The sequence below is a fragment of the Panthera leo genome, chromosome B4, assembly GCF_018350215.1.
Source record: "Panthera leo isolate Ple1 chromosome B4, P.leo_Ple1_pat1.1, whole genome shotgun sequence".
Lineage (NCBI taxonomy): Eukaryota > Metazoa > Chordata > Mammalia > Carnivora > Felidae > Panthera > Panthera leo.
The window spans coordinates 94,071,331-94,093,843 of NC_056685.1; the positions used below are offsets into that span (position 1 = coordinate 94,071,331).

At 42.3% G+C, this 22,513-nt stretch overlaps 1 protein-coding gene across 1 annotated transcript in view; it reads left to right on the forward strand.

Annotated features, from left to right (window-relative positions):
• Positions 1 to 668: 668 nt before the first annotated feature.
• MYRFL (myelin regulatory factor like) overlaps positions 669 to 22,513 on the forward strand; it is a 125,611-nt gene continuing 103,766 nt past the window's right edge. Inside the window, exon 1 of the mRNA XM_042948329.1 lies at positions 669 to 714. Within this exon, the coding sequence (XP_042804263.1) occupies positions 669 to 714 (46 nt within the window). The remainder of the gene's footprint in view (positions 715 to 22,513) is intronic.

Sequence of the window (22,513 nt, forward strand, 5' to 3'; positions counted from 1 at the left end):
CCTTATCATTATCTAAATATTCTCTTTTTTAAAATTTTTTTAACGTTTATTTATTATTGAGAGAGAGAGAGACAGAGCATGAGCAGGGGAGGGGCAGAGAGGGGGAGACAGCTCATTATCACAAGTCTGTCTAAATTATCTGCTCCTCTAGGTATCTATAAAAGTGATTATTGATTTGCCCCCTTTCTCTAGGTAAACACACACACACACACACACTGTATATTTGCCTGGTTATGGCTAAATTGACCTGGTTGACAGAGGGGGAGATATAAATACATTGGTGTAAAAGGACAAATAAGAGATAAGACTATGTATTTATTGCCCATTTATGTAATTACATGTGTCACTAAGGACAAAGGTCCTTAAAGACAAAAGGCAGAGTAGAAACAGTTCCCTACAGTAAGATAGATTTGTTACCACTTCCCTATTCATAAGGTTTTTTTTTTTTTTTCCTGCATGGTCCCATAGCCTGGTCTTACAATCATTTGGAGAATTTAACCATCTTTCTGAACACAATTTGTTGGCAGAAGATATGCTTCACTCCAATAAAAAGAAAATGAAGAGTTTTCAAGAGCATTCATAGGCGTCAAGTCCAGAGGACGAGCACTTAGTTCCTGAGGTCTGAGAACCCTTGTTCTGTGAGGAAGCATTACTGGGACCGCGGCACCATGGATGTGGTGGGGGAAAACGAGGCCCTGCAGCAGTTCTTTGAAGGTAAGTGCCCACTTTCCAACATGCAGTCCCTGCTTCTGAGAACTGGCTCTGCTCACAGTCGCTGTTTTGCCTTTTTGGAATTCACTTAAACTTGGAAGAAATGCTATCGTACTAACTGTCCTGAAATCTGAAGTGGAGGTTTATTTGCTCTGTTCATAGGAAAAATCAATGGTATAGGTAGTGATTTAAAAGAATACAGGATTTCCATCTTCTAGCTTGGTTGTTAAAAGAGTCACAGGGTCAGCGTATCTATGTGGCTAGGGTTTGTCTCTGTCCTGTGCTAGATTATATTTCTTCTAATCCCCTACATTTCAAAAATTACAGATTTGTCTTGTCTCTAAAGTTTTTGAGTATAGCACCAGAAAGGTGTAAGATTTCATTTAAAATAGTTTTTCTCTTAGTAAAATTAAATATAAAACAGTAAAAGAACACCTCCTTCCCCTTCTCATCTTTGTTTTTCACAACACTTTAAAAATGTGCAACCGAATAATGATTGGTTTTTGAAAGGAGAGCCATACTACAGAAATGAGTACTTCTTTCTTAAGGGAGGGGCATATTATAGGACGTGGTTACAGAGATTTTCTTTCTTTTACAAATCTAAACTGGCAGTACGGCTTCTATTATTTAATTGGGTTGATATTCTAATGGGGGTCTGTTGAAAATGTCAGCAAAGACTCGCCATCAGAGACTTCAGTCTTTGGTTCTTTATCAGCAATGCTCAGACTTCCATGTGAAGGGAAATGTGACCATAGCTTTTACACATTTCAAAGGTATTTCTCAGGAGGAAGTATGAGAAGAATTGAGGGTAGACCTGTTTATTCACAGAATCCAGAGGGCAGTTACCAGCATATAGAGGAGTCCTTTTGGCATTTCTGGTGATCAGTAAAGTACCTGACAAATTCTAGATGCAAAAAGGTTGAATGGAATTGACCCAACACCAAACAGTACGAAATAACGGAGTGGTCGTACTAAAGAACTAGTGAGATTCTAGGTCACCATCAGAAAGAATCACATACAATATGGTAGTTTCTGTGGCTTGGATTTTGCCAGAAGTGACAAGAAGAAAGCTAAGACCAAGAGAATTATCACATTATCTCAGTCGTGATCTATCCCATTGAATTTTCTGTCTCTGACAGTAGCCAAATCGGTGTGTCTACCTGGGTCAGGCTCTGTACACAGTAGGCACGCTAACGTTGCATTGATCGATTGTTATTGCCTGATTTTATATTCTGTGTAACTTTCATCCTGGCAGGAGGTAACAAGCCCCAGGCTACAGTTTCATACATATGCTTTATTTAAAAAATTTTTTTTTCTTAATGTTTTTATTTTTGAGACAGAGAGAGACAGAGCATGAGCAGGGAAGGGGCAGAGAGAGAGGGAGACACAGAATCGGAAGCAGGATCCAGGCTCTGAGCCATCAGCACAGAGCCTGATGCAGGGCTCGAACTCACAGACTGTGAGATCATGACCTGAGCCGAAGTCAGACGCTCAACTGACTGAGCCACCCAGGCGCCCCATATGCTTTATTTTAGAGAAACCACCCATTCATTTTATAGAAGCATAGAGTCTTAGTTTCCTTCTGTAACTGGAGAAGACCTGAAAAGCGAATGTGGTCTACCTTCTGTTCTTTGGAAATTCTGCTGTACTTAGAGGATTCCTATACTATCTTTGTCTTATTTTCAGAAGTCTCCAGGGATATAGTTTCCACCAGTCTTCTCTGTCACTTGCTACAATATCTGATTATTATTTTAATAGTATTTTTCTTAGCTTAAGCCAAACCCTGGTCTTCCATTTGAAACCTTTTTTTTTTTTCATGAGGGAGGGGTCATTTCTCTTCATTTTTAGAAATAAAAAATGGAGACATCAGCTTAAATGGTTCTCTTCCCCCTGAAAACCACACAGCTCGTTGTCAAATGTTTATACCTCCACTATTCAGCAAATACTGAGTACCTGCTGTGTGCCTGGTCCAACACCACCTCCCTTAAGTGGTAGCTTATAAGGCTTTGAAGTCTTTCCCTTAGATTTTAATGATTTCCTTTCTCAAGTATTCCTTAGACTGAGGACAGCAGTGATATTCTAGTGAGGAGGACCAGTTGTCACTCATTGTTCTCCTGTTGATGTGTCGGTTCTAATTAAATGAGATCTTGTATAAAAAAAAAAAATCCAGGGGCGCCCCGGTGGCTCAGTTGGTTGAGCGTCTGACTTCAGCTCAAGTCACGATCACGGTTTGTGAGTTCGAGCCCCATGTCGGGCTCTGGGTGACAGCTCAGAGCCTGGAGCCTGCTTCCGATTCTATGTCTCTGTCTCTTTCTGTCCCTCTCCCCCTCACGCTCTCTTTCTCCAAAACTAAATAAACGTTAAACAAAATTTAAAAAAAAAAACAAGGTCTGAAAAATCAAGAAAAGTTTTGGCAATTTGTTACCCAGCTGAAAGCTATTTTTCTCTTTCCTCAGACTCTTTGTTCTAAGAAACTCAGTCCTAGCTGCATTTTTCCTTCTGAACGCGTTTGTATGAAAAAGTATCTGGATTGACAGAAGTATCTGGATTGACAATAAATGGCCTTGAGGATCAAAGCTCAGGATGATCTTAGTTTTTATTTTAAATTTCAAATATGTCTAAATCTTTACGATGTGTCTCAGGAAAATGATAAGAACAAAGGGTGGTTTCGGGTAGCTGGAATTCTAATTCTAATTCTAATTCCCTGTCTGCCCCTGATGCCACAGGTAGGCCCATTAACTAAAGCAGAGGCAGATCAGGTGTGCTAGGGATCCCAACATCCTCTGGAGACTGATACCATGTGAAATGTTTGGCTTTTTCAACAAAGCTGGTACCACTACAAGAGAAAGGGTGTCAGAAGAGAAGCATATTATTTTCTTTTTAATAACTAAAACTTGGTTACAATCTAAATTTCTGATGGTGGTGGATTAATTAAATGAATTATGGTTTTTCCATATAATGGAATATTTTATAGCTATTGAAAATGATGATGAGGAAAAATGTTTATTATATAAAGGGGAAAAGTGGTTTGTAAATTGGTATATACAATTGAATATTTTTATATATGTAGCTTCCCAGAACAAAATTTATTATTAACAGTGATCTGAAAATATTTAATATATATACATACATGCTCACACATATACATAGAAACAACTGAATGAATACACTTCAAGTATTAATAGTTGTTATCTCTTAGTGGTAAAAATATGTCGATTTTCATTTTCTTCTTTATACTTTATTATCTAAGTGCTTCATAATTGAAATGTATTATGTTATAATCCGATTATCTTAAATAGAGGAGAATGAGTTTTAATTCAGCAAAACTCTTCTGTTTAAGATCCACGTCTAAAGAAAAATTACAAAAGACATTGACACAGATGAAAAAGATTATGGACATCTTCCGTAGAAAAGATCACATCCTTCTGGGCTATCCGATTCTGTGGGATTTACACCTTTTATTGTCTTAGAGGTATATTAAAACTCTATACATTGTAGATAACTGATATCAATGCAAATGACTTTTGTCTATAGATATGCAAATGAATTTACTTTTAGTGGGATCAACAGTTCTAGTAAAAGACAGTTTTGCTTTTATTTGTAAATTCATTGCATGGTGTAGCTAGATAGATACAAATGGGGTAGATATAGATCTAGAAATGCCGTTTGAATTCTCCTTGAGCCAGTTGTGACATCTTCCTGCCTGCTTCATTAATTAGGTAGTTGAATAAAATCTTTGATAGGCATCCATCCTATATTTGTATGAAAGTCATGGTTTTGGGGCACCTGGGTGGCTCAGTCGGTTGAGCGTCTGACTTCGGCTCAGCTCATGATCTTACGCCTCTTGAGTTTGAGCCCTGCATCAGGCTCTGTGCTGACGGTTTGGAGCTTGGAGTCTGCTTCAGATTCTGTGTCTCCTTCTGTCTGCCCCTCCCCGCTCGCGCTGTTTGTCTCTCTCTCAAAAGTAAATAAACATTAAAAAAAATTGTTTTTTAAAAGAAAGTCATGATTTTATCTTTAAAAAGAGATGGGTAACTATTTTAAGTTGGTTAACTTGGAAACTTTATCAATTTCACCTTTAGTTTGACCCTGATTACTAACAACATGTATTAAGCATTTACCATATGCCCACCCCTATGCTGTTGCCTTTACGTTCATTAATTCATTTAATTCTTACAACTCTCTGAGTAAAAAGGAATAAGAAAATGAAATACAGTAAATCTCAGTTCTTCAGTTTACTTCCTTTGTTTTTGAGAGCTGTGACTTCACATTCTTAATTTGTTTTCCTCATCGGTATTTTTGGGGACTGCCATGATATCAGAGGTCTCACTTTTTATTCCCAGGCTTTTTAGAACATTTTATAAAAATTGATTTGAGAAGACTATTTAGTTTTTCATTGTATCTAATTTTTAAAGAGGAGGTTTTCTGAATTGAGAAGATATTTAGCTCATGCTCTTGGTAATGCCCTGAAGTAGGTTCTCAAATGCCTGTTGGCTTATCCTGAAAGGAGAAGAGGAGATTCATTCCTGCCCTGATTGAATGGAGTGGGGAAAACCACCTACTAGGAGCAGATAACAAGGAGACACAAGAAAGACACTGAGAGACTGAAACTCCAGCACACTCACTGAAGTTTGTGGGGACAGGGACCCCCAAACTCTAATTGGTTGGTGACTCTGAATTCCCGTGAGAGGAATCAGAAGCTCTGAACAGCTGAAAGCAGGACAGAAGGCCGACGCTGCAGTGCCGGGACTGGCCCTGGGCAAGGCAGTCTTGTGGGTAGAGGGTATCTTTTTTTTTTTTTAATGTTTATCTATTTACTTATTTTTGAGAGAGAGAGAGAGAGAGAGAGAGAGAGAGAGAGAGAGAGAGAGTATGAGTGGGGGACAGGCAGAGAGAGAGAGAGGAAAACACAGAATCTGAAGCAGGCTCCAGATTCTGAGCTGTCAGCATAGAGCCTGAGGTAGGGCTTGAACCCACAAACCACGAGATGATTACCCGAGCTGAAGTCAGACTTAACCGACTAAGCCACCCAGATGCCCTGGGTAAAGGGTATCTTTGACCTCAGGCCAGCCTCTTAATCCTTTGTCTTTCTTGCACGTGGGGACCACCACTTTCTCACTCTCCCAGCACCCTTATGCCCTCCTCTTTCTGTCCCAATAAAACCTGAGCTTGCACACAAGGTACAAGCAGCAGATAATCTGATGCCACCATACATCTCTATAGAGTCTTACACTCAATGTACTTTCAGAGAACACAAAGATGTTTGGTCAAATGAATCAAAAAAGTCACCTTCTCTAAGGGTAGGTTTGGTTGCTCTCTAATGATGGAATTTTAGACATCCTGTTGTGTCCTAGCAACATCCTCCAATAATAACTAGAAATAAGGACTTAACAAAAGTTTTTTTAACGTTTATTTATTTTTGAGGCAGAGACAGAGCATGAATGGGGGAAGGTCAGAGAGAGAGAGAGACACAGAATCTGAAACAGGCTCCAGGCTCTGAGCTGTCAGCACAGAGCCTGACGCGGGGCTCGAACTCATGGGCGAGATCGTGACCTGAGCCGAAGTCGGACACTTAACAGACTGAGCCACCCAGGAGCCCCAAGGACTGTTTTTTTTTTTTTTTATTGAGCATTTACTATGTGCTAGATATAGAATTTTAATTAGGACCATGGCTTTGGAGTCAGTAATCCTGGATATGAATCCTGGCTGTGCCATTCATTTCCTCTGGGATGATGGAGAAGTAAACTTCTGCAGGTCTTAGTTTCCTTGTTTATAAAATCCGGATAACTGTATCATCTCGAAATGTGGTTGTAAAGGGCTATGCCTGGCACAGAGAGCTCAATTAATGGTAGCTATTATAATTCTCATTGTTACCCTGTTATCATTTTCTCTGTGTAACATCAAAAGGGCCCTGTGAGAGATTTTTTTCCTCCCATGAGAATCATGAGGCTGGCAGAGGTGAACTTGCTTGAAGGTCATCCAGGTAGTAAGTGGCTACAAGTTCGTCATTCATTCCAATCCTTTGTTTATATTAACCAGGCAATCAGATGCTGCCCTAATGGCTGGGGATTCAGTGGTGAACAAGCAGAGGCCTTTTCCCAAAGCAACTCCTCTTCTAGCTGAAGAAAGAAGACCATAAAGATATAAGCAAGTGAATAAAATGATTTCAGATAGTCATCAATTATGAAGAAAATAAAGCCAGATAGCAGTGCAGAGAGACACTGAGGATGGGAGGGAGAGCGGGTTACATAAGCTAAGGTAACCAGTGAATCTTCTTAGGAGGTGATATTCGAGCAAGTTGCCCACCAGTCATCATCCATCATCCATCAGAAGAACATCCCAGGCAAAGGGAACACCAGTGCAAAGTCCCTGAGCTTGGAGTGGGCAGGTGGAGGTGGGGTGGGGTGAAGAGCGTGCTGGAGGGGGCAGGGGACAGTGTTAACTGACAATGAGGAGGGTGGTAGAGGATGACGTCAGAATTTGAATATTTATTCTCGGTGTGATAGGAAACCCTTGAGAATAGGCAGGACTTGCAGATGGGTAGGATGTGGGGGATGAAGAAGGCAGAGAAGTCAAGGATGATGCCCTGGTGTTGGCACCAATAATTGGTGGATGTTGGTACAATGTACCCAGGTGTGCAAGACTAGGCAGAAGTGCAGGTGTATGTGTGTGTGTGTGTGTGTGTGTGTGTGTGTGTACGTATGTGGACACACACACACATATGAAATCAATAATTCATTTGTGGCACTTCAAGTTTTAGATACCTTTTAGACAGCAAAATGGAAAATATGAGAAGGCAATTGGATGTTTGAATTTGGAACCCAAGGAAGGGATCAGGGATATGCATATCAGTTTGGGGGTCATCAGCATATGGTTGGTATTTAAAGCCCTAAGACAAGATGAGATCCTGAGAAGGGAGACAGACTAGACCAGGGAGACCCATGATAACACTTTGGGATGAAAGTGAGAATAACTAACAAAGGGATGTTAAATGAGGTAAGAGGGGAGCTTGCGGTGTTGAGCTAGGAAAGAATAGTGTTTCAAAGAGAACATGATCATATGTTTTAAGTGTTTCTGAAATGTCAGATAACTGAGCATAGAATGTGGGAAAGAAGGTTTAAGTGACTTTGACAAGCGGTTTCCATGTAGTGAAGGAAGAAAGCCCAGTCCATGGCGTTGAAGAGGGAACAGACGGTGAGTGGCTAATATGGGTAATGTTTTTGAGAAGTTCTTTTGTCCCATGAGCCAAGGAGTTGAGCCAAAGCCAGAGGGGGTATAGAGGCAAGAGTTGTTGATAATTTTGTTTTTTAAAGATGGGAGATACTGGGGCGCATGGGTGGCTCAGTCGGTTAAATGTCTGACTTCGGTTCAGGTCATGATCTCACGATTTGGTTCGTGGGTTCAAGCCCCGTGTCAGGTTCTGCGCTGACAGCTCAGGGCCTGGAGCCTCCTTCGGATTCTGTGTCTCCCTCTCTCTGCCCCTCCCTGCTTGCACTCTGTCTCTCTCTCTCACAAAAATAAATAAACATTAAAAAAAAAAACGTTAAAAAAATAAAGATGGGAGATAACGAAGCATGGTCTGCCGGTGGGAATGATTGAGTGTAGAGGAGTACGTGCATGATGCAGAAGAGGGAGGGGCCATTAATTGTGGGAGAGGAACCTTGAGAAGGTGGGTCAGGATGGGATTCAGAGCACCTGGAGACGCTTGCAACGCTTGCTGTCTTGTGAGAGCAGCAGAGGTGGAGTATCTGAACAGATGCAGGTGGTGTGGCAGATTTCAGGGTGGAAACCCATGACAGGTTACTTCTGCTTTGCCTATGAAGTGTGAGGTGTGTTAGGAGGGAGCTGGTGGCCGGAGTGTGGTAGGGGACTATCTGGGGGCGTTAGAAGGGAGAATAAGTTGTGAAATTCTTTTCTTTGAGAGTATATTAGTCTCCTAGGCTGACATAACAAACAACGGCAACATTGATGGCTTAAAACAACAGAAATGTGTCCTCTCACAGTTTTGGAAGTCAGAAGTCCAAAATCAAGGTGTTGGCAAGGTTGCATTCCCTCTGAAGGCTCTAGGGGAGAATCTGTTCCATGTCTCTTACCTAGGTTTTGGTGACGCTGACAATCCTTGGTATTCCTTGACTTGTAGACTAGTAACTCCAATCTCAGCCTCCGTTTTTACATCATCATTTTCTCTGTGAGTCTCTTCTCTTATCAGGACAGTCATCATTGGACTTAGGGCCCACCTTCATCCAGGATGATCTCAGCTCGAGATCCTTAACTTAATTACCTCTGCCAAGACATTTTTTTCCAAAGTTCACATTCAGAGGTCGTGGGCGGTCAGACATTTTGGGGGGGGGGGGGCATTTTTCAACTCACTACAGAAAATAAAGAAGCAAATAAGCTAGGAAATAGGATTGCTGGTCACTGCTGTGTCCACTTAAGATTTGTGTTCAATTACTTTAAGTGAGGCCAGTCAGTACACTTGGATGATTTTCTGAGCAATGTTCAGATGCTTAAGTGCAGGGTTGGGGTGGGTGAAGAATTGGGTTTTTACAAAGTTGAGGTTTTCCCAGATGAATCCTGCAGATGGAGAGAAGGGAAGAGAGTGACTAGTCTTTGCAAGGGAGTAATTAGAGAGATGAGCCCTGACATCTAAGCTGGGTAAGAAGGGAAATGGGGATAGCAGGGGCGTGAGGAGGTGTGGAAAAGTGGTAATAAGGTTCATGAATAGGGGATCCCAGTGGGTGAACTGATTCGAGTAGAGGCATAAGTGTCAGTGAGTGGAAAGGATGGGCCAGTCAGAGAATACAGCAGGTGGAAATGAGATTTCAGATGTTGATGCAGTTACTGGTTTGATGCCAGGGTTTAGCAGCGTGTCAAGAGAGGAGGTGTCTGAGGTGAGGTGGAGTAAAGGTGGTAGAAAAAGTAGTGAGGAGTTTACGAATTCAAGAGGCTGGGAAGTATCGGGTGGATGTTGAAGCCACCAGCAGTGATGGCAAGAGTGGTGTTGCAGGGAGGAAAAGAGGGAACCAGACGGTGAACAAAGTGAGCGACCAAGAGGTTGCTAGATGCTACTACCAGGAGGTGCCCCAGTCATGTGGGATCTGCTTCATTTGAAGAAGGGAGGAGGGAAGCTAATCCGGAAATAGCAGTGAAGACCAAAAACACCTCCCATTTTCAGCCCCCAGGGACATGTGGGAGAACCTCTATTGCGGTGTTTCATAAATGTTTTCAAAATTGATTTATTTTTGCGGGGGGGGGGGTGGAGACAGAGCGAGAGGGAGAGAGTATCCCAAGCAGGCTCTGTGCTGACAGCCCAGAGCCCAATGTGGGCCTAGATCCCGTGAATCCGGAGATCATGACCTGAGCCAAAATCAGGAGTTGGACGCTTAACCGATGGAGCCACCCAGGCACCCCGAGATGTTCCATAATTTAACCAGTTCTTATTGCTAGACATTCGGGCGTGTTCTAGATTCTTACCTGTGAGAACCTTTAGTTATTTGCTTTGCATGAATTTCCTCAAAATAGAGTTACTGCCATATAGAATTTTTTTTTTTTTTTTAATTAGCTCTTTGATAAGTATTGCCCAATTATCTGCCAGGAACATTTTTTTTATGTTTATTTATTTCTGAGACAGAGAGAGAGCATGAGTGGGGGAGGGGCAGAGAGAGAGGGAGACACAGAATCAGAAGCAGGCTCCAGGCTCTGAGCTGTCAGCACAGAGCCCGACGCGGGGCTCGAATTCATAAACTGCGAGATCATGACCTGAGCCGAAGTCAGTCACTCAACCGACTGAGCCACCCAGGCGCCCCTCTGCCAGGAAATTTTAAAAAAATTAATCTGTAGACTCTCACTGTTATGGCTGCCTGATATTTTCATTTTTTGACTTAAAAAAGTTACTCTATTCCCAGAGTCCTTAACCAAGGGTAAGATTCAGGCGGGCTCCAAGCCTCTGGCAGTGAGTGGAAGTAGGTATTTGTGTAGGCTCATATGTTAGGGAAAGTCTCCACACCTTTTATTGGAGGCCCAGTGAGCTCTACGACTCAGAAGATGTGAGGAACCCCTGCGCTGGTCTCAGGCCGTTGACAGCTCCTCTCACCTTCCCCTCCTGAAGGAGCCAGAGCCTGGAGCCACCCATGGTGGAGAGGACATACTTTGAACCAGTAGAAGATCCTGGACTGGGGCATGTTTCAACGATCAGAGTCTAGAAACTTATAGACCCTACTTAAAATGTGGTTAAGAGATGGGAAAGGGAGGTTTGATGACATGATTAAAAGCAGTGATGAAAAAAAATAACTGTTTCATCTCTATATTCTGAGTTGTAACTGTATCGGAAAACACTCCTGCCAGAATGATACTGTAACCTAAAAGGGAGTGAATTCTGAAAAGTCTGCTCTCAGTTTCATTGGTGGGTATAGAAAACCACGTGACTTCTCCCCTATCAGTTGACGTGACCAGAAAAGGGTGATTATTTCCTCTGCACTGGGCTTCCTTCTATCCCTGGGGGCTGTTCCAGAAGCACTTGAAGAGATGCTTCCGGAGGCCCAGTTAGCCAGGAGGAAGCTCTTGGCAATGGATTGACATTTGTTGATTATTTGTGCCTAGCCTGCTTTTGAAAAGATTCTGGGAATACTTTACATTACAGGTTACCTTAAAAATTGGTATAATAAAGTCCCTACAAGGGAAAGGCAAGGGTAACAATATATACTCCCAGGGGGCGGGGAGTAATAGCAAAATTCAGGTATCAATGGGTCAGTGAGGAGATTTAAATCTCTTCTCTCAACTCTATCCCTCCTTCCAGACATTCACTTCTCTTTCTCTTCTCTTTCATCACCAAACTCTGAAAAATACCCATTCTCTTTATTCTTTGCATCTCAAGCCCAATTAAATCTGTCTTTTGCTCTGACTTGCTCTTCTGAAATTTCTTCCAATTGCTAGATTATATTAAAAAAGCCTTCAGCGCTCATCTTCCTGGTGTTGTCTCTGGGATTGGTCACCATCGCCCATTGTTTCCTCATGGAAGCTCTCTCCTATTTAATTCCATGGCACCTTCACTCTGGTTCTCCTCCAGCCTCTGTTTCCTCTCGGATGCTTTCAGTAATTCACCCCCTCCTTGTCTGCCCAAGAGTCCTGTCTCAGAAACTCTTTTATTTGAACACCAAAAGCTTACCCTGAGGGGGCATTCCCATGGGTCAGCATATCCCAAGTTTCAGACCTGTATTTGCCAGGTTTCAGACCTATATTTATAGCTGTTTAAGGTACATATATATGTATGGATGGATCTCCGTTTTCCCAAATCAACACATTCAATGTGGAACTCATTCCCTCCCTGATTTCAGTCTTCATTGCCTCCTCTGTTCCCTTCACTCTCCAACAGACCTCCCAAACTAGAAACTGGGGTATCACTCCTGACGACTCCTATACTCTATAGCTAATCCTTTATCAAATGGTTGCTTCCACCCTAAGGTGAAATGTCTCCCTGCTGCAACCTCCCCTTTGTTCAGACATTCATCTCTTGCCAGAGCCTCCTAACGTCTGTCCCTGTGCTAACCACCTTCCACTTTGCCATTGGCTCATGTGGATGCCATTGCTTAAACATTGCTGTTGAATCTCCATTGTCTGAGCTCAGTGTAGTTGTCCCAATATAACATTCCGGGCATCCTTACACTGGGGACTCCCCCCATACTGATATCTATTGCATGTGGTTTGGTACAGGTGGTTAAGAGCACCAGGGCCAGAGTTCTAATCTTGACTCTGCCTCTTGCTAGCTGTGTGATTAAGCTGTACTTAATCTCTCAGTGCCTCAGTTATGTATCTATAAAACTGGAGTGTTACTAGTAACTGTCTACTAGGGTTATTGGGCAAGTTAAATGATTCAGTATACATGAGGCTCAGAATAGTACCTGGATTCTGTATGCCTGTTATTACTATTATTATCTTCAGTATCGTTCTTACTCTTATCTGTACCCCAGCTACACAGATTTTCATGGTTTCTTGAATACATTCTTTTACTTTCCCTTTCCTAATGCTGGGTCTTTGTGCCTTCTGCCCAGAATGTACTTTCCTACTTCTTCTTTTTTTTTTTTTTTAACGTTTATTTATTTTTGGGACAGAGAGAGACAGAGCATGAACGGGGGAGGGGCAGAAAGAGAGGGAGACACAGAATCGGAAACAGGCTCCAGGCTCTGAGCCATCAGCCCAGAGCCCGACACGGGGCTCGAACTCATGGACCGCGAGATCGTGACCTGAGCTGAAGTCGGATGTTTAACCGACTGAGCCACCCAGGCGCCCCTGTACTTTCCTACTTCTTTATCCAGTCAACTTCCTTGGGCAAAGTTAGAGGTACAGTTCTCCATGCTTCTGCAGCTCTTTGTCCATACCTTTGGATATGCACCCTTTACATTAAAGTTCAAGTTGTGTGTTTACATGTCTGTTTCCCACAGAAGACACTTTAAGCATCTCCGTGTGAGGATTTGCCTTTGGGTCGTTCACCTCTGCAGTCTCAATGTCTTGCGTGGAGCACTTACTTAGAAAAATGTTTGTTGAATATGTGTTCCGTGAATGAGATTCTTGACCAGAATTTCTGGTGGAGAAGCAGGGCGCTTATTTTATTATACATGGTGGTTCAGTTTGTGTTCATTTTCTCACTGACATTTTAATATCCAAACCAGCTCTGGAGAGGAAGTCACAGCTCCTCATCAATACTGGTTATGTAGATTACTGTTAGATCCATGACCTATAGTAATGATCTTCCTCTAGTGTGTGGTAACTCTGTTTTCCTTAAAAGCAACTATTAGTAGGGAGGGAATGAAGGTGGTGTGGCGCTCAGTAGAAAGCATGGCGGAGGTGCTGGCTGGGGACAGGCAGATTCAAAACCCTAGTCCCTTTATAACAGGTTAAGGCTTTAACTCAAACTGGGTCATGCGCTGAGAATCAGAATCAATACTTAGAAGTCACTAGGAGGGGGCGCCTGGGTGGCTCAGTTAGGTAAGCATCTGACTTTGGCTCAGGTCATGATCTCACGGTTCACAAGCTCAAGGCCTGCGTCGGGTGAGCTCAAGCCCCACTCCAGTCTCTGCATCCTCTCTCTCTCTCTCTTTCTCTCTCTCTCTCTGCACCTCATGGGATTCTCTCTCTCTCTCTCCCTGTCTCTCTGCCCCTCACTCACTCACACTCTCTCTCTCAAAAATAAATGAATAAATTAAAATAAATAGATCTTAAAAAAAAAAGAAGAAGAAGTCACTAGGAGGCTTTGCAGTCAAAATAGACAGGTGGAAGCTGCAGTCTGGAGAAAACTAAAGGTCCAAGCACCAGGAAACAGTCAAAGTAATGGCCCTGGGGGTTGTGGGAATGATCTTGGGGGGACTGTCTGATTACACAGCTTTCCCACCCACATCACCCCTGGAAAGTGGGCACCATTACAGATCACACACACTAACCCCAAGCTGCTGACTCCAATGTGCAAGTGTGGTGACGAGTGACATAGTGGTTAGAGCACAGGTTTGCATCCAGATTGCCCTGGGATCAAATCCCACCTCTACTTATAATGGACTTACAATGCAATCTTGGCAAAGTCTCTCTGAGACTGTTTCCTCATCTATGAAGTGAAGTAGATATTATTTCATAGGAGAGGAGTGAGAATTCAGTAAGCTGATAAATGTGAAGTACTTTGCATCGTGCCTGACCCACAGTTACTGCCCAGCGAAGTGGTATTATCAGTAATCTATAATTAAGAAAGTGTTTGTTCTTTTATTTTTTTTTAATTTTTTTTAACGTTTATTTATTTTTGAGACAGAGAGACAGAGCATGAACGGGGAAGGGGCAGAGAGAGAGGCAGACACAGAATCGGAAGCAGGCTCCAGGCTCTGAGCCATCAGCCCAGAGCCCGACGCGGGGCTCGAACTCACGGACCGTGAGATCGTGACCTGAGCTGAAGTCGGACGCTCAACCGACTGCGCCACCCAGGCGCCCCAAGTGTTTGTTCTTTTAAAGGAGGTTCCTGTAGCAGCCTGTGTGATCGGGAAGAAAACCACTACCATTTAATGAACACTTGACCTTATGTTAGACACTGTACTAAACTCTCAGGTGTATTACTTCTTAGTTTGTACAACAAAATGAGCAAGGAGATAATATTATCACCACTTGACAGCTGAGGATACAGATTCAGAGAAGGTTTGTACCTTGCCCAAAGCAACACAGCCATTATGTAGCAGAGCTTGAAGTTGGATAGAAATCTTTCTCTTAAGGTTTGACTCCTAGTCACTGTGCGCGGTGTCTTCTAGACAGGTTGCGAAGGAACATCTGTAGAGTTAGCTGTGGAAATTATGGCTCCTGTTCAAATAACCAGGGTGGTGTGTGTGTGTGTGTGTGTGTGTGACAATTTGCACGTAATTCCATTCCTTAGATGAAATTATTCTGGAGTGTGAGTGCTTGGTACATTAGTGCTTTCTGGCATTTTTTTTGGCAAAGCCCAGCTCAGGTGTTAGTGGTAAAAGGGCAATAGTTTATGTTCATAGAGGAGGCAGCTACAGACACTCAAAATATAAGGCTACCAATAAGAATACAAGGATATAAGGACACCAGCGCTGGCCTACAGTACTGCTCAGTGCAAACCAAAAATTTATAGAGAGAATTTAGGCAGCTGGGTTGCTCACAAGTGTAGTAGCAGATATTAATTCTCCTTGGCTTTTGGAAACCAGAGTCAGGACAAATAGTCCAGTGAGATGATACCCTGATATTTGATACCCTGATATTAGCAGCATACGAAAAAATTGTCGGGGGTGCCTGGTAGCTCAGTCGGTTAAGTGTCCGACTTCGGCTCAGGTCATGATCTCATGGTTCATGGGTTCAAGCCCCGTGTCGGGCTCAGTGCTGAACGCTTGCTCAGAGCCTGGAGACTGCTTCAGATTCTGTGTCTCCTTCTCTCTCTGCCCCTCCCCCGTTCATGCTCTGTCTCACTCTGTCTCTCAAAAATAAATAAATGTAATAAAAAATTGTTTAAAAATAAAAAACAAACAATTGTAAGGTAGAGCCATGTGGGGTCATGTGTTCTAAGGAGAACATTAAATGACTTAATAGTTGGAAATAGTGTCACTCCCATGGCGTTAAAGTGACCAATATCCTCAAATATTAGGAGCCGAGAAATATGCTTCCTATGAATCTATGGCTGTGGATGATGGCATAGGCCTTGGTTCAGGCATACTTGGGTTTGAATCCTGGTTCCTCTGCTCCTTAGTTATGTGACCTTGGGCCAGTTACTCAACATTTTAAAATTTCAGTTTTCTCTACCTGTAGGATGGGTATAATAACATCTGTTTCTTAGGGTTGTGAGGATTAATGATGAAATAAATGATAGTTATTGATTTTATTATAACATTTTCAAGGTGAAGGAACCAAATGTCTGTCTTTCTTTCTTTCTTTCTTTCTCTCTTTTGAAATAAGAATGAGTACAAGCTATATACAAACACACACACACACACACACACACACACACACACACACACTTTTTTTTTTCCAAAGAAACACTTCTGTCTCCAGGGAGTTATTACAACTTTTACATGTTCACATTAATTCCTGAGCCTTTATAATCATAAAATCCATTTATAGCCCTTAGTTGCCAAGCAACATAGGACAAAGTACTGAGTATTTCCTTTTATTGCAAAAGGTTCAGCTTTTCCATATTGGTCTTGAAATCAACATTTTTCAGAAAAGACAGAACAGTGAAAGTACTGTATTTCCAAGGTTTCATGAGCATTCCTTGTTTGGGGATAGAATCAAAACTGAAAGGAATATATTGTTATTATTGTACTGTTCTTGAATAGCGTAAAGAATTTTGTGCTAATTATACAGTCCATTTGTAAGAAATTCTGAAGACGGGAGACTGCAAGTTTAGTTTAAGGAGAGAACTTGCTTTGTGTAACCTATGTTCTGAGACGCTCTCACTGTAGGAGAACTAGATCTTTGATCTGTCAGTGTCTTTCCAGAAAGGCTCGGGGGTGGGGGGATGGAAAATTCATATGAGAAGTGTTATCTGCTGATCTTGGTAACCACTGACCTCAAACAGGTCATTCAACTGGGCATTGGCAGGGTTTGGGGAAGCTGGCTTTGAGGCACATAACTAAATTCTCTTCTTTGAAAGGTATTAATGCTTTTAATTGTTGTTGTTGTTTTTGCCCGTGGATAATCAGCAAGTAAAGGTTGGAAATCCAAAGAAGGGCACTGTCTGATGTCGGCTCAGGTCGTGATCTTGCTGCTCACCGGTTCGCGCCCCACATCGGGCTCTGTGCTGACAGCTGGAAGACTGGACCCTGCTTCAGATTCTGTGTCTCCCTCTTTCTTCCCCCCCGCCCCTACTCATGCTCTCTCTCTCTCTCTCTCTCTCAAAAATAGATAAGCATTAAAAAATATTTAAAAAAAGAAATCCAAAAAGAATCAAAAGAGTATATTACTGTTTAACATCCTATAAAGTACTCCAGTACAACTTATATTTTTAAAAGCCCATAAAAGCATGCATAGAAACAGTTTTTAAATTCACATAGCTATTTTTCTATTTGTGTGTATTAAAACAGTGCAAAAGCAGATTAGAGTATCTCAATGGGAATTCTACCATGCAGTGGGATTCTATAGATGGAAAGAATAGAAGCAATGTTCCTCTTTCCTTTCTTCCCTTGTTGGGTTAGGCAAGCTTGTTGCTTTGAGACAAATCTGTTAAGTCACATACGATGTATTATATGCAGGAAGAGGCATAAAGGACACTTAGAAACTATTTCTTATAAATTTTACAAGGTAAGAGCTAGTCAAGTCTCTTCTGCTAAGAGTAAATGTACTTTGGGATGACTCTGTGTGCGGGTATAAAAGAGTAAGATCTGGCTGTTAGCATGAGTAGGCTAATTCCAATCGATCGGTAGAAGGGCACTTTAAAATCTATTATCCACACATCTCCAGAAGAGTTGTGTCTTAAGAAGCAGTTGGAAAAATTCCATTTCTTCTTTTTATCTGCATGGGGATAAGACCCAGACAATAATCTGCTCCTCTCCCCAGGGGGCATCAGGCTCCTGTGTGAGAATCTGAATTGACCTTTCATGGTAGTGAGGATGTCAGGGCTACAAGCTGTGCTCAGGACTTGGTCTTCCCTTTGCTGGTTGTTTATGGAAATGTTGGGAAAAAAATAAAAGTCCCTACTCGGCCACCAAATTTTTACATTTTCTTATTTCGCCAGCTCCTTCCTACCCATCTTCAAAGTTTTCTTCTCACCCTTCCATTTGTATTATGCTTGTGGATAATAGAGTTTGACATTTTACAGACTTTTTCATTTCCGTCACTCGTTGGTCCCTCTTGCAACCCTGGGAGGAAGGCATTTTACAGATGAACAAAACGGAACCTTAAAGAAGTTGACGTGTCTAAAACCACACTGGTAAATGCCAGTGGTCGTGGCAAAATCTTTGTCTTCTCATTCCCAGTCCAATGTTCTTTCCATGTTCATACCACTTTGCTTTCCCAAAGGAAAAAGAGATAACACTGGCCATGACTCACTGGCTTCCATAGTCTAGGGTAGATGTCAGACAAATACTTCAGTAAACTTAGCAGGTCTTTGGAAAACGCTCCTCCATTTTATCATCCTCTTGCTTCCTGAAACCCAGTTACCACCTTAATTTCCCACAAACTGGCCACTGGCTACCCCACCGCACCTACTCTCCAGAGCAGGGCCAGCAAGTTCCTGTTATTTGGGCCTTCGCTTAACACCCTGCTTTGATGAAACTGATCTTCCCTGATTTCAGCAATTGGTTCATTGTTCTGAGTCCTGTGTTTGGGAGTTGGGGGCAAGTAGCAGAGAAGGAACAAGAAAGGAGTGAACATTTATTATGTGCTGAACATTAGCAGTGTTAAAGAAAAAAAAATCAGTGATACTTGTTAAAGCCTAGTAAGGATGACTTTATTCAAGGGAAGGAGTGTCACAACAGGTATAGTGACAGCTGTGATGGAATTTTGCAGTAGGGGAGAGAGACTGGGCTCAACCCCTCATGGGTATAGCCAAGGAGCAGGGTAAGGGGGATTCTGGCTAGACCAACCTAACAGGATTCTTTCTGAGAGCTGACCAAGGTGACCAGACACCCCCTGGGGCAAGGTGGGGGTAAGGAAGCTGATCAGACAGCAAGGGTGATCAGATATGGAGGATGGGGGATTCTGGTTAAGCTGATTTGTCAGGATTCTTGCTCAAATTGGACGATACAGACAGAAACATGAAAGTAGGCCTTGTTGAAAAGGTCAAGGAGGCCTGAGTAGAGTTTGATCTGGGAGTCAGTCTGACAGCAGCAGGATGACACGTCACATTTAGTCTGTGAGCAGTGCTCTAAGGTGCTAAAAACTCATCTTTTTTTCCCACCTCCCCCCCCCCCCTCACCCCCGCCCAAGATAAGGAAACAGGCCCAGAGAGGTTCAGTAGAAGTGGAATTGACCCCAAGTCGACCTGATTGCAGTTTTCCAAATCTCGTTCTTTCCTTGCCTGCAGGTTACATGGGGCTGCCTCCTTCTGGAATGCCCTAGTCTGCCGTGTTCACCTGGCTGATTGCTGTGCACTCTTGAGATTTCCACTTTGGCATCATTCCCTGAGGGCTCCTGTGTATTCCATAGTATTTTGTACTTCACCTCTAAAAGCGTGTATTGCCTTTTTTTGTGTCCATCTCCTATGGACAACAGGAAGGAAGGAAATATGTCTCATTCATTCCTTTAGCCTCAGCAGCTAGGACTGGCACATAGTAGTTGCTCAAACATATTTATGAAACCAGTCAATAAATACCCCAAGCCTGACCTCTTTCCAAGTCTGCTGGGCTTCCCTCCTTATTTCTCCTACCCAAGAAGACATGAGCCTTCATCCTACACTTGACTGAAGACTCAGCCCTCAGTCAGTGCTCTGCTGGGTTGTCCCTTCCATATCTGCCTGGCTTGGCAGGAGGAAGGCATTGCTGCGACAGGACAGACATGCCTGAAAGCCACAGGGTGGGCAGCTTCCGCGTCACATTTTCCTTAAGTTGTGCCATGCAGGGTCTGCCCACTGGGGCATCAATTTCATATTCAACACTGCCCATTCCAGAGGAACCAAACCACCCGCAAAGACTGTGGGTGGACATCCCCACTTTAGCTGACCTTCCTGTGGGGTGTCTTCCTCTTCGTCTTTTTCCTTTTTCCTCTTCTTCCTCCTTTTTGGCCCTTGGCAACATTAGACCAAACCAGAACAATAATTCTTCAAAATCTTCAACGTAAAACAAATGGGATTCCTTGATGTGTTCCTATACCATTTAAAAGAAAGTTTTCAGGGCACCTGGGTGGCTCAGTCGGTTAAGCATCCGACTTCGGCTCAGGTCATGATCTCACAGTTCTTGAGTTCAAGCTCTGCGTCAGGCTCCGTGCTGACAGCTCAGAGCTTGGAGCCTGCTTCAGATTCTGTGTCTCCCTCTCTCTCTGCCCTTCCCCTGCCTGTCTCTCTCTCTCAAAAATAAATAAACATTAAAAAAAAAAGAAGGAAAGGCTTCAGCTTCTGTTTCCCAAATGTATCTTCCACAGTTAAAAATTAGTATTGGTTAACATGCAGTTGATCGTGATTTATTTATTCCTGTATATATTAATGTTAGTATATGCTATTGAAGAGAAAATTGACAAAGCATAAAAGTTTAATCCTCATGGTGAAGGGCTAGGAGGAAGTTCAGCTGTAAGGTTCCAAAACTCCTTGAAAAATGGATTCCCAGACCCCCAGAAAGTCCAGAGGATCTTGCCTAATTTATATTTCAAATCACTAATTTCAGAGGAAAAGAAGTGTGAACTTGATAAGCAACTAATGAAGACATCGAAATACTTTCATGAAAATTGAGGTCACGTGATGCAATAGACTGACCATTTTCACCTACTTTAAATCCCAGGCAAATTTTTAGAGTATTCACTGAGAAGCTATGCAAATCACCACAGGGCAGCTCTCCAAAGGTATTGAGCAATCATTTATTATTTACACTGAATGGCTCCTGAGTTTGTGAAAAAGCAAATTGGGCACATTCATATGGAATTATAATAACGTTAGTGCTGAAAGATCATAGATCTACTACATTCTTAAGCTGTATATGGCAGATGCTATAAGCTGCCTTCCCAGTAGTGGTCCAGCCACCTTCTTTTCTGCGGGCAGAAGCTTAATCTCTTTAGAGAGAGGAGAGTCCTTGAGCTGAGGAAGGGTAGGCTCTAATGTAATTGATTTAAACCAGTTATCACAATCTCAAGTTCCTCCTCTCTCTCCCCTTCTCTTCATAATTCAGCAGCTGTAACTCTTTTTTTTTTTTTTTTTTTTGCAACCTTCTTCCATCATCCTTTTTATAAAGGGTAAGTTTCTCTATTTGCTGAAGCACCTAACAATATTAATAACTTGACATGTCCTTTACATTTTTATTAGGAATGTTATTATTTTTGTTAGTTTTTGAGTGGTTTGTCCCAACCCTACTTTCCTACATTCTTTCGCATGATTTTGCAGAAAGCAAGGTTGTTCAAGAACACATTCATTATGGTATAGTAGAAAACACCTGAGTCCATGCAAGAACAATTTGTTATTGCAACTTGAGCAAGTTATGTAAGCTGGCTAAGAATATTTGCTCCTCTGAAAAATGGGGATAATAATAGGACCTATTTGATAGAATAAAATTATTATGAGGATTGAATGGGAAAGAAATGTAAAATTGTTAGCATGTTATCAGTACCCAAAAAGTGCTCAACAAATTTACCAAGTATTTATTATTATTATTATTATTATTATTATTCTACATTGACCATCTCTCATGTGGCTTGATTTGTGATTCTTTCCCACTCTGTTGGGTCTCCCTTAGACACCCTATCTGTCAACATTCCTCTGAAATTATGGGGCCCAGGTCATCATGGCTGGACCTATGCATTGAGGAACAGGGACCTCACCATCCTACTTCTGTACTCAGTGATTTTATTAGTATAATTCAACATTAGTTTGTCTTCCCAATACTTCCTCATGATGACCCAACGAAAGGAACTTTGTCTCACCTATTCATCTCACCTATCACTCATACGCCAAGTTTCCCCATCTCCTATTTACATAATTTAAAAAGTCAATGTAGAGCTTAATGCTACACCTGCTGAATGTCATCTTGTCAAATTTAGCCATCAACCCAGTCATCGAGATTCGACTTGACTCTTTCAAAACATATTGTGCCCCGCCTACCTCCTTTAGGCCATCTCCATACTTGGCCAATTTGCCTTCTTTATACTTCTAAAAATCACAAATACCCTTATTGACAAGGATAAGAGCAGAGTCATTTTGTGCTGAATTTTAGGATTTTTCTCTCGGTTAGCATGGTGGGGTACAGTTGTTCTCCCAGGTATAAGTTCACCTAACGCTAATGTAATTTCCACACCTTTCTCCATCTTAGCTACAAATACAACCATCTTTGACTGCCCCTCCCCACGTTGGACTGGAAGCCCCCCAGGTATCTCCTTGGGCCTGACTTACCACACTATGTTGGTGCTGCCTGTTTTTTGTTTTTTTTTCCTGTGCCCCTCCCTCACCTTGAGGGTAAGATTGAGTGTTGCTCGTTATTGTATACCCAGTGCCTAGCATATACACACTTCATTAAATATTTATCAAATGCTGAATGAATTAAGAATTCTGTTAAGTGTCCAGTTGAAGTCAGGATACACATTTCCATGGAGAGTCTCCTGATCTGCCAGTCTCAGGCAGCTGGACAGGCAAGAAAACGAAGTTCACCCACCTGGCTAGTTTTTGGTGGGCACATGAAGACTCTTCAAT